We start from the raw sequence: 15,202 nt of genomic DNA on the forward strand, positions 1-15,202 counted from the left end.
GGTGGGGAGGGAAGGGGCAGAGAGTGGAAAAATGAGGAAAGAAACTGGTAAGGGCAGAGCCCTGCAGGGGGCATGGTAATGCCCCCCTTATGTCTGTGCTGCTCTAGCCCCTACTGTTTTTTTTTCTGCCCCGTCTTTCTCCCCTCCCCCCCTTTGCACCATGGGTGGCTGCCCTGCTCACCCCACCCTGGTTAAACGCCCTATCCAAAACACTCCAAGATCATTTAATGTACTAATTGGGGAACAAGTGTGTAGTTTAAACCTTAACATGTATGCAAATTTAGGGACTGCAGAGTAAGTGAATTTAAAAGAAAATTGCAGTGGAAGCCTAATTTTGCTGAATCTGCCATGTCCACAATATCATGAATGAATTAGGACCTTAGATATAACCCCTTTTGAAAGCAGCTTCTTTCTTCTGGGTCATGCTTTGCATTGAGGCTTTCATGGCTATAGCCTAATTTGTAACAATATTTCTGCAGAAACATAATAATAAGGTGGAAAATAAATGTTAAAATTCATTAACACAGTTTAAAAAACTAGACGATGGATGCAGGGAAAAAATGGTTTAACTTAAAAGTATAAAGACTTACTTAAAAATAAAATAATTCAAATTCCACATTAAAATGTGAAAAAAATTGATACATTCTGCTTTGAAGGAAACTGGTCATGAAAGCCCAATTTATGATTAAAGCAAAATGATTGCTCATCTCTACTGTGTATAAATATAACTTTGGAGTCAAGTAAAATGTTTAAGTGTGTCAGTGTTTGCTTAATAGGTTATTGCTGTTTAGTGGAGAACCAGCTGCAAAAATAAAGTCAGTGCTGAAGTAAATGTTTGCATGACTTGCTTTTTGTTTTGCTTACCCTTGTCTGATTTATTAAATATTTTTCCCCCTTATAAATGCAGGGCTTCAGATAACAGGGAGCGTGCTTATGAACATAGTGCCTATGGACACCATGAACGGGGGACGGGAGGATTTGATCGGACAAGACATTACGATCAGGATTACTATAGAGACCCTCGAGAGCGGACATTACAACATGGGCTCTATTATACTTCCCGGAGTCGAAGTCCAAACCGTTTTGATGCTCATGACCCCCGTTATGAACCTAGGGCCCGGGAGCAGTTTACATTGCCCAGTGTGGTACACAGGGATATCTACAGGGATGATATTACGCGGGAGGTACGAGGCAGAAGGCCAGAACGGAATTACCAGCACAGCAGGAGTCGGTCACCACATTCGTCCCAGTCTAGGACCCAGTCTCCCCAGAGGCTGGCTAGCCAAGCATCTAGACCCACAAGGTCCCCTAGTGGCAGCGGCTCTAGGAGTAGATCGTCAAGTAGTGATTCAATCAGCAGCAGCAGTAGTACCAGCAGCGACAGGTAGGTTAACAGCTTTTGGTTATCATGGATGCATTGTTAAATGAAACCAAACAGTGATCAGCTCGGTGTGAAGAAAATTGCTACAATATAGTAATCCTTTTCTCCAGACAGCATCTGTAGTAAGCAAACATGAGGAACAAAAACCTCAGCTATCAAAATGTGGTACTAATCCCCAGTAATATCTGGGGAGACCCACTACGAATTATTCTGAATTTTGTGCATGAATGTAGGAGTGAACAGGCATGAAACATAAGGACAATGCATCGTAAAACAGACTTCTGTTATTAGACGAGTGTAGTAGTTACTGATTCTTCCAAATACTAGTGAATTTTCTGTAGTATACTATGTAAAAATAAAGTCCTACTAATGAGATGTCACTACAACCCTTTGCTATTACTTTGAGAAGTTTTATCAATTTCTTGACAAGAAAACCTTACACTTCTAGAAGAGTTTGCATGTCAAAAAATCTTTAATATTCAATTCCTAGGGCCTCATATAGTCAACTGCATGATGATTGCTTCAATATTTCTGCTGTTTCAGTATTGCACTATAAAGTGTATGTGGTCAAAATTAGAGTAAACAAACCTATCAAGGAGCTGAATTTATTTCAACCAACTGAAATATCCTGTTGACCTCATTCTCATTCACCTTGAATTGTGATAAACACTGTAAATGGATTTAGAGACTTAACAGCCTAATAGAAAAGTAGGGCTGGAAAGGACCCTGAGAGGTCATCTAATACGTCTATCCTTCTGTGCTGAAGCATGACCAAATGTACCTAGACAGTCCCTGACTGATGATTGTCTAGCCCGTTCTTAAAATCCTTCAGTGACGGATTCCACAACAATGGTAATGCAAAATGTAACTGAACTGTTCGGTAAAGAGTTCAGTTGATGAGTAAGTAGGGCAGGTTTTCAGAGCTGAAAATATTTCTCTTGCTGACCAATTACTTTCCAAAAGAAAAATACTGAAAACTCTTATTTTTAAGAAATTCACTATGACTAATATTAATTTAGATAATCTGATCGTCTCTTAGTGAACAGAATCTTACAACTGGTTACTCACTATCAAAATAATTACTCTCATCAAACAATTGTTTGAACTCATTCCAGAAGATGGAATGATTTTGAAGGGAACCTGCAAAGGGAAAGAAAACAACTGAGTTTCTGCTCCTTTTGGCTTCTTTATGATGTATGAAAAGGCCCCAAGAAGGTTTCTTTCCTTTTATTCTTCTAATTACTTATTTTTAAGGAGTTTTTTTTGCTGTTTTTTAATTTAGAAATTCAGGTCTTATCTAGGCTGGAAGACTATGATGAGTGGAGAATTAGTGAAATGGTGACATCACAAGAGCAATTAAGAAGAGAAAGAGACAAGCCAACCATAAAAACAGCCTCACTTAATATCCTATCTCCTATTTTTCAGTGACAAATTAACATTTTAAATAAAGGAAACATTTTGTTAAAGATTTAACACCTTCAGACATGTTAGAACTTGAAATAATCATCACTGAGACCTCTCAGAGAAGATCAAATGTGACATGCCTGATATCTCTTAGGCTTAAAATGTAAGGAAGAAAAATATCTGTGCTTTTGCATAGGCTTTATCCATTATAAAGAAAAGAAAAAGCAGAAGCCCAGCTCACCTGCATATACAGGATAAGAGTGCTGTGAGATATTAAAATCTCCAACGTGGAGTGAAGAACTCAGAAATTCACAACACTAAATATTGCCCCAGTGGAACAAAGTGACATTTAAAAAGAAACTATCAATATCAGTTATGTTTTGGTAGTTCATTTTCCATGTAACTTTTATCTTAATGTTGCAAGATTAGATGAGTCTTTGGAAAAGAGAAATTTCAATGTTTTGATCTTATTAACCAAAGCAGTGATTTCAGACTCAATGAAGTAAGTACTAGTAAGTTTTACAGATAGTGCCTTTCATCCTGAAGAAATGCACAATGCTTTTAAACACTTTACAAACTATGGAATATAAAATAATAAACATATCGTTTGCATCATAAAACACGTACATTACATCATAACATTAATTTCAAGAATAACTACTTTTTTTAAAAAGAAAAAGCACCTTCTTACTCACTAGACCTCATGTTACTTTTTTATTCCTGTTAACAATGCAGAGCTATGGAGAATGAAAAGCATCCTGTTATGGTTTGTATAATCTATAGAATTGTTTACCAAGTTCCAAATGCATTTCACATTGTTTTCAGTGGGATTTAGGGATGTAAATAAAGGCAGAATTTCTCCTGCAATAAACATAGATGCCATTGGTTGACTCAGAAATTAAATGAGCTCTGAAACTGTAGTAGAGTGTCTCAGTGCTTTTGGAATACTTGAGATCCTTTTATGGCTTGGTCATTAGTGAAAGATTTTAAAAATGTTTTGGAATTTACAGAAACACTATGAATTCTGTGGTTGATTGGCTGTAAGTAGTGAAAATCACCAATGGTGCCCAAGATAATTCTCTCCCTCAAGCCTCTTTTTCATGTCTGTCTCACTTTTTTCCATTGTCAGTTGTGAAGTAAACTGTATTTTTGTACAGCAGCATGTCACTCCTAGACCCAAATGTAAGTATTTAGGGTCAAATTTTGGGAACTACTGAATGCTGAGCACTTAAAAAAAAATCTGGGTTTAGGCAGTTTTCTGTAAGCTACCATGGAAAAATGAGCAGAAAAATAACTGAATCAAAATAATTACGGTGTATTTTAGTTTCGTTCTTTAAAAGACATAAACCATAGCAAGGGGTCATATATAAGATTAGAAGATTTTCCCTAATTGGACAGTGTTGTGAGGAAAGATGCTCTGCATAGTCTGGAAATGTAAGCAAACCTTTGTCTTACATAGGTTTGGAGTGCGTTGAATTCCACTTCAGTTGAGCTTCGTTTTATGTATTTATTTTAAGAGGTCTTTTGTTATTGTTGGATGCTTTCTTTGGGGTTTTGTGATGAGAATCTGCAAATGAGAAAATTAGAATATAAAAGGACATTATTCTCTCTCAGAATATCAGAGAGGAAAGCTGATTTATGTGAAAATCTCTGAATGATTCACAGGTTTTTGTTTTATTTAAAAAAAAAGATAGTAATTTTATGAAGTCAAATGAGTTAGCACATTTCTTGTAGCTGCATGTGTTTTGTCATTAACTTAAAAATCTTCATTCAGCAACATCTTGAAGCACATGGCATTGAGGACAGAAGTGTTTTAGATCTCCTATGATACTTCAATTCAGTACGGGGGCTTTCATGGCAGAGACTAAAAAAGTAAGAGAAATTCTGAATTTTGTGTGCACACACAAAGTAACTAGAGTTTCTTGTAAAAAAAAAAAAAGAATGGGAAGGATGTTTGGTTTTTAAGTTCAAGGTAGGGTTGTGTTTTTTTGGTTTACTAGCTAGTTGCATAATTAGCTGTGATTTGCACCATAAAGTGCAAGCTCCTGTCCAAATATTATAGCATCAGACTCAGCGTATATGCAAAGTAGTTATATTCATTCTCAAAAAGCATTTGTAGAGCTTTTTTGCAGCACTGAATGAAATGTACTGCAAGAAATTCTACTTAGTGTCTGAAAGTGAATTTGAGTATTATGCTATTTACAAGGTGTTCCCAAAGTTGTAATAGGTAATTTATAGATTAGTTAGAGATCACTAAAAAAATTACTTGAATTAATCAGTAGTGAAGTTCCTTTTCCTACAGCAACAGAAACTATAGAAGATAAAAGCATTAGTATTATGATTCTTTCACACAAAATATACAAAAAAGAACCACAAGAACTAGTGCATTTTAATTGCTGGAAAAATAAGTGCAACAAAAAGTTAAACCTTTCCTGGGAGCATGGAGTCTAGAATACATTCTGTTTTGTTCCTTTTGATAAAAGTAGAAATTAGCAAATTTAGTTTCATTCCATAATACCAACTTTTCCCTATCATTGTCCCCTCCTCCTTCACTTCTGCTTAGAGTTTGTCTGCTAGCTAGCAGACAATCATTGATTTTAAAATGGGACTTAGGATTTTTGAGTGGGTTAGGAGATGTCTCTGCATGGGACAGTTGAAAAATTATTTGGGATTTAGGCTAACTGTGAATGTAGATACTTGGATACTTTTGGGCTGGTCATGGTGATCAGTGAGTAAAAGAATTCCATACAGATAAGTCATATGCAATGAAGAACTTTACTGGAATGAAGAGTTCACCTGATTGGTACTTTGTATCTCTTTTTATAAATATATGAAAAGTAGGTTATGGCTCTTTACATTAATTTAGTGAATATTTTTATAGTGGTGGGACAGAGAATTTTTTTTAATAATTAAAATTCATTTTGAGTATTTATAGCAAAGGCAGTAATTATCCGCGGGATGAAAACTTCTAATCTTCACCGTTTTGTTCAGATAAAGCCATATACTACTTTGATGTTCTCTTAGACTTAGGAAATGTGAATTATGAAAAAAAAAATTAACTATAAGAAATCCAACTCCAGTGTCCTTAGTTTTGTAGCAGTCAACAGTCTCATTTTGTTCTTTCTTGTGCTTTTGTTCATGTTTCTGTGTCTGTGCTACATCTAATCTAAATATAACCAGATCATCCTCTTAAAAAATGTCACCCTCGGGAGTATATCATGTTTCTCCAAATTGACTACAGGCAGAAATTTTTCAGATGGCTTTAAAGAAGGAAGAGAAGTCTTGCTCTTGAGAGACAGAAATACAGAGAGCAAGACATCTCTTCCTTCTTTTAAAGCCGTATGAAAATTTCCTGCCTGTAGTCTGTGTAAGTCTATGTGTATATATGTATTTTATGTGTGTACGTGTGTGTGTACACATAATAGTTTGTTTTTGTGTAAATCATATATATCAATGAGGAGTACTTGTGGCACCTTGGAGAGTAACAAATTAATTTTTTCACACAGATGGTCAGTAATGCTGATGTTGAAATATGCAAAATACATTACGTGACCATTATATGATCTCCTAGCTGGTAAACTAATTCTAAGGCCATGGCTACACTATCACTTAGGTCAGCAAAATTTATGTTGCTCAAGGGTGTGAGAGAACCATTCCCCTGAGTGACATAAATTTCATCCACATAAGTGGTGGTGTGCAAAGCTCTTTCTCTGGCATAGCTGCCCCCACTTATTGGGGATGGTTTAATTATGCTGATGGGGGAGAGTTCTCCTGTCGACATAGAGTGGCTATACGAAACATCTTACAGTGGCACAATTGCATTGGTACAGCTGTACCTCTGTAAGCTCCCTAATGTAGACATAGGCTAAATGTTGAGGTTTAGGCTTATTCTCTGGGATAGAAACCAGGATAAGCCTATTAGCCATTTCATCGTATGAGAGTGATAACTATTTCTCTCTTCTTCAGAAATACATAAATGTGAACACTAAAACTATTCTCTGTTTATAGAGAAGAGAGGAGAAAACATATTGTATTAGTTCATCTGAATCCCTTTAGAGTTATCAATTAAAAATATTGCATAATAAGTTTTACCTTTTTCTGAAAGTCTGCTTCTTTTAGTTGCCTAACACTTTCCAGGGGCAGTATAATTTATTGTGTTTATACCCTACTGTGAACTAGTCAGCAAAATGGTGTAGCTACTTCGGGGCGTTTTTGGTCAGAAATACAGCAGTATTAATCACTTGCATTGCAAAGAGTATATTATTGATGTTCAAGTGTTTGAGTAAACAGCATTTGGATTTGTTATCCTGGGGATTGGTGACATTTATTCTTATATAGTGCAGCCTTTATTTAGCTGTTAGGTGATAATGTTCTGCATCATTACCCATATGTGACACATCTTCATGTGTGATTTAAAAAAAACAACCCCATTTTAATTGTTTCTCTAGGTTTAAACCTCCCAAAGGTATATTTGCAATCAAAACTCTTTGATGGAGTTCATATGAAGCTTTGCTAGAATTGCTTGAACTGGTTACTTCAGTGCATGTGGGAGGAGGAGGGGTTTAAAAAAAGGTATATATGTGTTGGGAATGACCCACTCTTTTAATATGCACTTTAGGGGAGCTGTTCAGATTTAATGTGATTTTTCTGGGAATAAAATGAGAACAAGTCAGATAGCAGTTTTCGGAGTATATAAGCAAAGAGGATTGTACACTGAGAGAATTTGCTGCATCTGAATAGTGGGGATTGGGGAAGCAAGGAACTGCTTGTTTGTGTCTCCAGAACCAGTCTGAACTGGAATCATCCAGTTTGATTTGGCTGAATGCCACCTCCCAGAGTTGTATGTGAGCTGTGCTTCCTCCTCCTGCCTAGCTTCTGCAGAGCAGGAGGGGGAAGGACAGGGAAAGAGCCAGCAGGGTTCCAGCCATGTGACAGGCAGGAGTCTTGTGATTTGCATTGTGGGGGAAGGGATGTGCTTCCAAATGCTAAGTGAAATGGTAGCCAGTTAACCCGGATATGTTACTGGGAAGGTGGCATTTTAGATACAGCAGTGATGAATGTGGGATACAAAAATAAGCAGCGGTTTATTTCAGAAGCCTCCCACTCTACCTTCTTTTTGAATGAAAAAGTTAAACTTTTAAACCCCCTTCTCACAGAAATTTTCCTTCTGTCATATGTTGTATGCGCATTGCAGTGTGTTGAATGTGTAATTAGAACATCAGAAATTAATTATAGTTGCCACAGTAGGGCCTGTGTAGTTGTCCGAGTAAAATTTTTTTTAATCAGTTCCCTTATTTTTGTTAGGGTTTAAATGTTGCTGTTAAATTCGTGCTTTGAACTAAAAATTTCCTATACACATTTTTGGCTTGGAAGCAATTAATTTTAAAAATTAGTTTTTAAAAAATAAACTGAATACCTTTCAGTTTTTTACAAAACCCTATTTAAAAAACTTGAGGGTCTGATTTAACTCAAAAGCAAGGAACTTCAGAACTAAAGATGAAATTTTGCATTAAACATATCCTTGTTATGCCTAGGTATTTTAGCATCCTATGAGAATTGTAATGACTATACCATTCAAATAAAGCATCATCATTGTACTGTGAAATGTTAATATTTGCAGGTAAAGCTGTGTAATAAAATTTAAGTATGGTAACAATACTGAAATCTGTACATTTGTATCAGACTTCTAATTATAATGGATTATTTTATTTTTGTTTGAAATGTCTCTTGGTTATCTAGCATTCTCGGTGTTAAATAAACAAAGTATCTCTTTCACATCTGACCAAAAGCAGACTCTTGACAAGAGAAGAACTTCCCGAATTTATAGACGTGCAAGTTATAAACATAGCACAATATAAACCACAAAAAAGGGACAACGTCAAAGCACTTTGCCCTATTGCTTTATGGTAACCCCCAGTAGTAGTGGAAAGCTGCCAACACACAGTTGCAAAGGAATACAAATGATCTTATATAATCTAGCACTGGCTTCTCTCTTTTGAAAAACATTTTAGGACTTTTCTGAATTGATAAAAGCATAGATCACCTTTAAGTTATTCATATTGTTTGTTTAAGTCATCCTTACTGTGGTCTTTTTTTGTGTTTAAATTTACGTTAGTGTGCATATTCTCAATATTCTCTGCTTGGATTAGTTATGATTTCAGAAGGGAGTGGACACTTTCTGTAGTTTAAAAAATGGGTTGTTACAAACTCAGTTTGGGTGTGTTACGCTAAGTGTTAGCTCTGTTTTTATTATCTCTGTCTGTCACTTTCTAAATCTGTAACTGTGGAAGTTTATCTTATTCATGCCATCAGTCTTTACACTGGGTTTCCCTTCTGCTCCTGTACTTGGTAACAGAGACTAGAACTTTATAGCTCCTGTTGGGACTTAAGGCTCCTTTTCAAAAAACATTCCCAGAATTTTTTGCCCCCAAAGGGTTGCATACAGGCAGAACCAGACTTCTCTTTGTGCTGAGCCTTTTCTTACTAAATTTCAAGTTTGGAGTTTAACAGATGCATTGTTTAGGGGGTCCCAAGTTTTTATGTATACCTTATTAAAATTTTTATATATATATATATATATATATATATATATATATATATATATATATAATAAAAATGTGTATATATATACACACACACACACACACACACACTGAGGGCATCCTTGTGTTGGAGATAGACCTATTTATTTGGCTCTGAGGACTGTCAGGAATTTAGACGTCTTTGGGACACGTTTCTTGCTCAGCAAATTTGAGGCTTGGACAGTGTTCCTGATAGTTAAGCCCCCAGCCATATCATCTAGGCCCTTCACATGAGATTCCTTCATCTTCATTGGTCTTCCCCCTTTCTCTAAGAGGAAGCACCACAAAGGTTAGTGCCTCAGTAAGACACCACTTCTTGCTCACCTGCAGGCAGCAGCTGTTCTAAAGAAGTGGGAAATGGTATCTGATATGGAGTTCGGCAGTCTGCAAATTCTGGCTGTCTTATAGGGGGTAAGCAATTCCTCTTTCTTCAGTTCTATCCTTTATAGCTGCCACCTTTACAGTAATTCTGCTACAATGGCCAAAGCAATTGAGCTCTGTCTGTGCTACAGCTTCCACCACTGCCTTCGTTGGAGCTGCACATGTAGTGAGTTACAGGTCCCATGTTTATCTGTCTGTTCAAGCCATGGAATGGAAACGTCCTGCTATGAATCATAAAGCTCCTGGAATAGTATTCCTACACATGGTATGTTGAGCACATGGGTTCGTTTTATTACTATTTTTACTACAGTCCTCTGGCTTCAAGTTTCTGTCCAAGAGCTCTTGCACAAAGGATCTGGACAAGGCCAAGAAAAAGGAGATAATTAACAGAGGTCTCACTTGCATGATGAAGAGCTTCTGCTGTGCTCTGTAAGTGAGGATCATCGCTCTCCAGGATCAGTACTCAAAGGCAGGAGGAGATCTGGTTCTTCTGATTCTTTTTCTAAAGAACAAGACAAGAAATCCAAATCTAGATGTGGGGGGGGGGAGAGGGGGGAAAACAACCTAAGTAAAAGAACATCTTCTGTTTCCTTCTCTTTCAGGAGGGATAATCCCCTCTGGAGAAGGAAGAAGTGCAGGGTAGGCTGTGAAGTTTTTGAAAGAGTTGGCAGCATAGTAGTTCACACTTGATAGTCATATGGAAGAATTTAAAAAAAAAAAAAAGAGGAAAGGCCTACTTAAAAACGTCCTGGAAAATACTAGCCATTACAATTAAAGGGAAAATTCTAATTCCGTGTTCATCTTGCCTTAAATGGTGCAACTAAAACAGAGATGGAACATCCCTGTAAATCTTGGATTAAAATAGCAAATTTAGAGTCTGTGTTGGCCACAAGAAGAAAACAATTTTTTGATTTCCCTAAATCCCTAGTGGACATTCCTAGTCAGGCACTGTAATACCTTCCATAGGAGAACTTCCTCCTTAAAGAACTAGGGAACAGGAAGGTCAAATTCTCTGTGAATCATGGCTGTGAGGCTGCAGCGCTCATCTTAAAAACAACATGCTATCCTCAAGCTATTCTGGCCTGAACATGAACTGATGGCAATCAACCTGCAATGGAAAAAGGAGCTGAAAACCATCTCCTAAAAGATCTTACAGGCTTTATTCTTCGTATTGGATGTTTCATTGAATCAGATTTGCAGCTTACTTCAAGTCACCATGCTGTAGAAGACATATCTGAGTTAGCTCCTCGAACAGAAATTCTCAAGTGATGAAAGTACTAATGATTGCATCAAAGTATTTAGTGGGACAGCTTTTTAGTGAGCCACTAGATAACTCCCTACAGAACATCACACAAAATATGTCAGACCAACCTATTTGAATAGGCAGCCATTTCAGAACTAACAGCACTCTCAATTTCTGCAGAGAGAAACCAGCCATGGTAGAGGAAAAGAAAACCTTTGGGACCTACACAAATAAATCTGCCTCCACTCAGAAAAATTCTGAGTAACTGTGTACTGATGCAACCATTATGAGTGGAGGTTGCAACATAAACATCAGTAGAAAATCACAGCCTTGTCCCCCTAGGGCAGATTCTTAACATCTCAGATATCAAGAAAATAACCAAAGCAACAATGTTCAAAAGAAGCAACATCTCACTTTTTCCAATAAGATACCACTGCCAGATATTGATTGTGCTGTATTTTTTGTAGTGCACCCCCAAAAAGGGATCAGAATGATACGGGAGCTCAGATCTTTAAACAATCAGCAAGGTCAAGTTACACATGGAAACTCTGTTTTAGCCATTTTCCCCACAGATTTCTTAATTTCAGTAGATGTGAAAGAAATTTAATATGGATATCCACAAAAAAATCTTCAAATTTTTCCACATTTCACATACAAAGTTCTTATCTTTGGCAACTATTAAAGAGAAGAGGATTCACATCCCTTCTACATGCTTGTCTGATCCCACTTGGAGAAGATAGCTAAACCAAATACCAACCAGCCCACTTGCAGATTCTTGAACATCACCTCAAAGAATCCCCTTATTACTATATTGTCTTATTATTAGAACACCTTTTGAGTCTTCTAACATAGTAGTGAAGAAAATCTTTAATTCCAAGGAGAGACAATTATAATTATAATTATATCAACTGTTTGGATGATTTAGTAGTCACCAATAGATATCTAATGTGACTGTTCAGGAAGTTTTGTTTTTTGTATTGATGGGGCTCCAGTTCCCCATGAAACTGCTTCAAATGTCTCTTGCCTCTTCATCCTTAGATAATCTCCAACATCAGCAACAAAGGTGATGGTTATACAGGTCATAATCTCATCCTGCAAATTGTGGCTACTCCCCCACAAGTTTATCTGCAGGCTCTCTCCTGGAAGTAGAGAGAATTATGATAACTGTGGACATAAAATCATAGCGTTTGATGGGACTGCAAGGGTAATCTAGTTTAACTCTCTATCAACATGCAGGATTTGTTGTCTAAACCAACAGACATGGATCTACTCAGATGGGAAACCACCTACGTAAGAAGACCAAAACCAATTCCTCGTGGGCATCAAAAAGCACAAGCTGGTTAGAGCTCTGGTCAGATCTGGCATTTACAATGGTCAGGAGGAGGCTTCCGTTCTACACTACGGCTGTATGGGGACTGAGTACTAAACTCTTCTGTGCACAGAGCAAACCTAATGGTGATGTGTATTCATCCTTCTGCAGGAGAAGGAATCCGTCGGCTCTGATAACATGAGCATCAGTCCAGACATGACCCAAAGAGCATCTTTCTGCTTTTCCACCTATTCCATTCCTCCTGAAGATGATAATAGTAAACAAAAATCAGAGAGAGGATGCCATGGTAAATCTAGTATTTGTATTACCATAGCATCCTATTGATCTTGGAGAATGTTGTTTTTAAACTAATCCAGATGAAAGAAAGTTAACCTCTTGTCAGTTCACAAGAACCTTCTCAGACAAGGACTCTTGCGTATCCACATTCAGCTGAACTGAAATTGACTTCATAGAAATTGATGGAAGCGACTGTTGAAGAAGGGCTCTTCGACCATTGGAAACTCTTCTAGCAACCCAGAAGGGAAGCGTACCACTCTGTTGTATATTGGACTCTGGATGAAGTTTCAACATTCATACTGGGAACCTGCAGAGGAGAACAAGGGGAGTTTTACCCTCCTTTTGCATCTTTATGATTTAAAAAGAGGGTGTGAAAGTATTTTTAATTTTTTTTTTTAATATTGGAAATACTAGGTTTTGCTTTAACTTTTTTTTTTCTGTCTGACTCTATAGATGTCAAAACCACATTAAGTTTCCAGTCATCACAAGAGTCTGAGATCTGAGTAATTGAGAAGGGATTTTTAGCTATGCTTTTTAAAGCTCTGGGTTTCTTGTTAATTGGCATTATTCATGCTCCTGTTATTTAATAAAGCTCTCTTTGTGACAGATTCTCTAGTCCTGCAAGGAATCCTAGAGCAAAAATAGGGGAGACCGGATTTATTATTCCTGATATAGCTAAGGTAAACAAACAGTGGTTGTTTGCAGTGGTGTTGTAGCTGTGTAGGTCCGAGGGTACATGAGAGACAAGTGGGTGAAGTGTAATAACTTTTACTGGATAAACTTCTGCTGGTGAAAGAGTCAAGTTTTCAAGCTCTACAGAGCTCTTCTTGAGGTCTTCTTCACTTTCAAAGTCAGGGAATTTATCACCCATTTCCTCAGGCACTTCTTTAAAACGTATAAATTAACAGCATGTTGGATATTTTTTTTTTTGAGGGGGAAATCACCTGGAATATACTCTGAAGGTGGTAACTAATTAGAAGTATTGAAGATAGCTTCAGAAGGCTCGAGTTTTTTTTAATATGTTCTGGTTTCCCTTAATTTGTACAAATCAAAAAGATTACATGGAAAAAGAAGGCTAAAATCAATTTATTATTATTTTTAATTCTGTCTTACTTGTAAAATATTTCCTACTGCAATATATAGTAGATGTTTTAAAGTCTATTCTACATAAGCTGTAAATGCTGTACCAGTTCATAGCCTGAGCAGGTGGTCTTTGGACTTGTGAATTCCTTGGAAGTTGGGGAAGAAATCTCCTTCTATCCCATAGCCCACAGTGTGTCAGCTTAGCTTCTTCATGGCTCCTACTTCATATTCAGGGCTTGAGTACCTTTTGCTAACTCCATGCCACCAGTGCCATATCGTTTGAAGAGTGAGAAGGAAAAGCCACTGAATCAGTGTAGCTGTGGATACACAAGCCCCACCTCTCTCTAAATTCTCGTGTGTATGCTCTGAATCATGACCCCCACCTCCCACTCCCAGTTGGTAAAATGGAACTGTTCTAGTTTTGCTGTGGCAAGAGATCCTTGGGTCTGTGGGTCAGAATTTACCACTTAGTTTACAGACAAAAGTCTGTAAGTTCCCTCCCCCCTAAAAATACTGTGTACTATTGGTAACATAGGGTTACATCAATAAATCACAACAGCAATATTGCTGAGTTAAGTTAAATAACAGCGTTTTGGAAAGGGATCCCTCTATTTGAGAAAAGACTTAGGGTTTTTGAACATTTGGTGTTGCCAATACTGTGTTTTATTACTTAATCAAATGAGGCAAAACTTAAATTTTTTCCACTTTATATGGGTTTTGAAATTTGACAGAGTGAAGCTCTTTACCTGGTTTACCTGAAGCCTTAAGCACTTAAAGAATGTTTTGTTTGTGTCACTTACATAAATATAAATGCTTCTATCCACTTTAAATTTTACCTGAAGATATACTTTATTATTTGTGCTTGTTCCTTTCAAAAATATATCTCTGAGCATGCTGCGGATTTAAAAAATAAATAAAAATCAAATGACTTCTAGGAAAGGTGTTCCTTTGTAGTTCCATCAGTTCTGCAGGCGTAAATTGAAAATTAATCTCTAACATACTGCCCGTCAATCCTTGTCTTTTATACTATATGTAGATTAGGGCCATAGAACTGAACATTATAGACTTTTGATTCTCTGTTGTTCAGCATCTTGGACAGACCTCATAAGTGCAAAGCGGATATAAAAGGCAATCCAATCAGAATGGCAGTGATTTACACTTGCTTTGCATTAGTTTAAATGACTGCACAAGGTGCAAGGCAATGGAGAATCAGAACCCATGTTTCTGGGGTCAGAAATATCCCTTACGTATGTATTAATTCTTATTGTGATTATGAAAGTTACTTTGTCCATTTTTCTTTTCCATTTCAATGTTTTGACAAAGACTACCATTTTTAGACATGCTAAACTTACACAAAGTGATATCTACCATAAATGGAATTTCTATATTAAGCCCTTTGCATGTTCCAAATTTTACTTAGGAGGCATTTGTTTATCAGCTGTTTATCTTGGCATTGGTTTTAAATGCAACTCCCATCTGAAGAACAATTGTTTGTTTATGCCAGAGAGGATACATGATTTCAA

At 36.9% G+C, this 15,202-nt stretch overlaps 1 protein-coding gene across 1 annotated transcript in view; it reads left to right on the plus strand.

Annotated features, from left to right (window-relative positions):
• The window catches only part of SPEN (spen family transcriptional repressor), a 95,637-nt gene that overhangs the window by 34,283 nt on the left and 46,152 nt on the right, over positions 1 to 15,202 (plus strand). The window contains 1 exon segment of the mRNA XM_030537891.1: positions 908 to 1,384. Coding sequence (XP_030393751.1) covers positions 908 to 1,384 — 477 coding nt within the window.

The sequence above is a fragment of the Gopherus evgoodei genome, chromosome 18 (genome assembly GCF_007399415.2).
Source record: "Gopherus evgoodei ecotype Sinaloan lineage chromosome 18, rGopEvg1_v1.p, whole genome shotgun sequence".
Lineage (NCBI taxonomy): Eukaryota > Metazoa > Chordata > Testudines > Testudinidae > Gopherus > Gopherus evgoodei.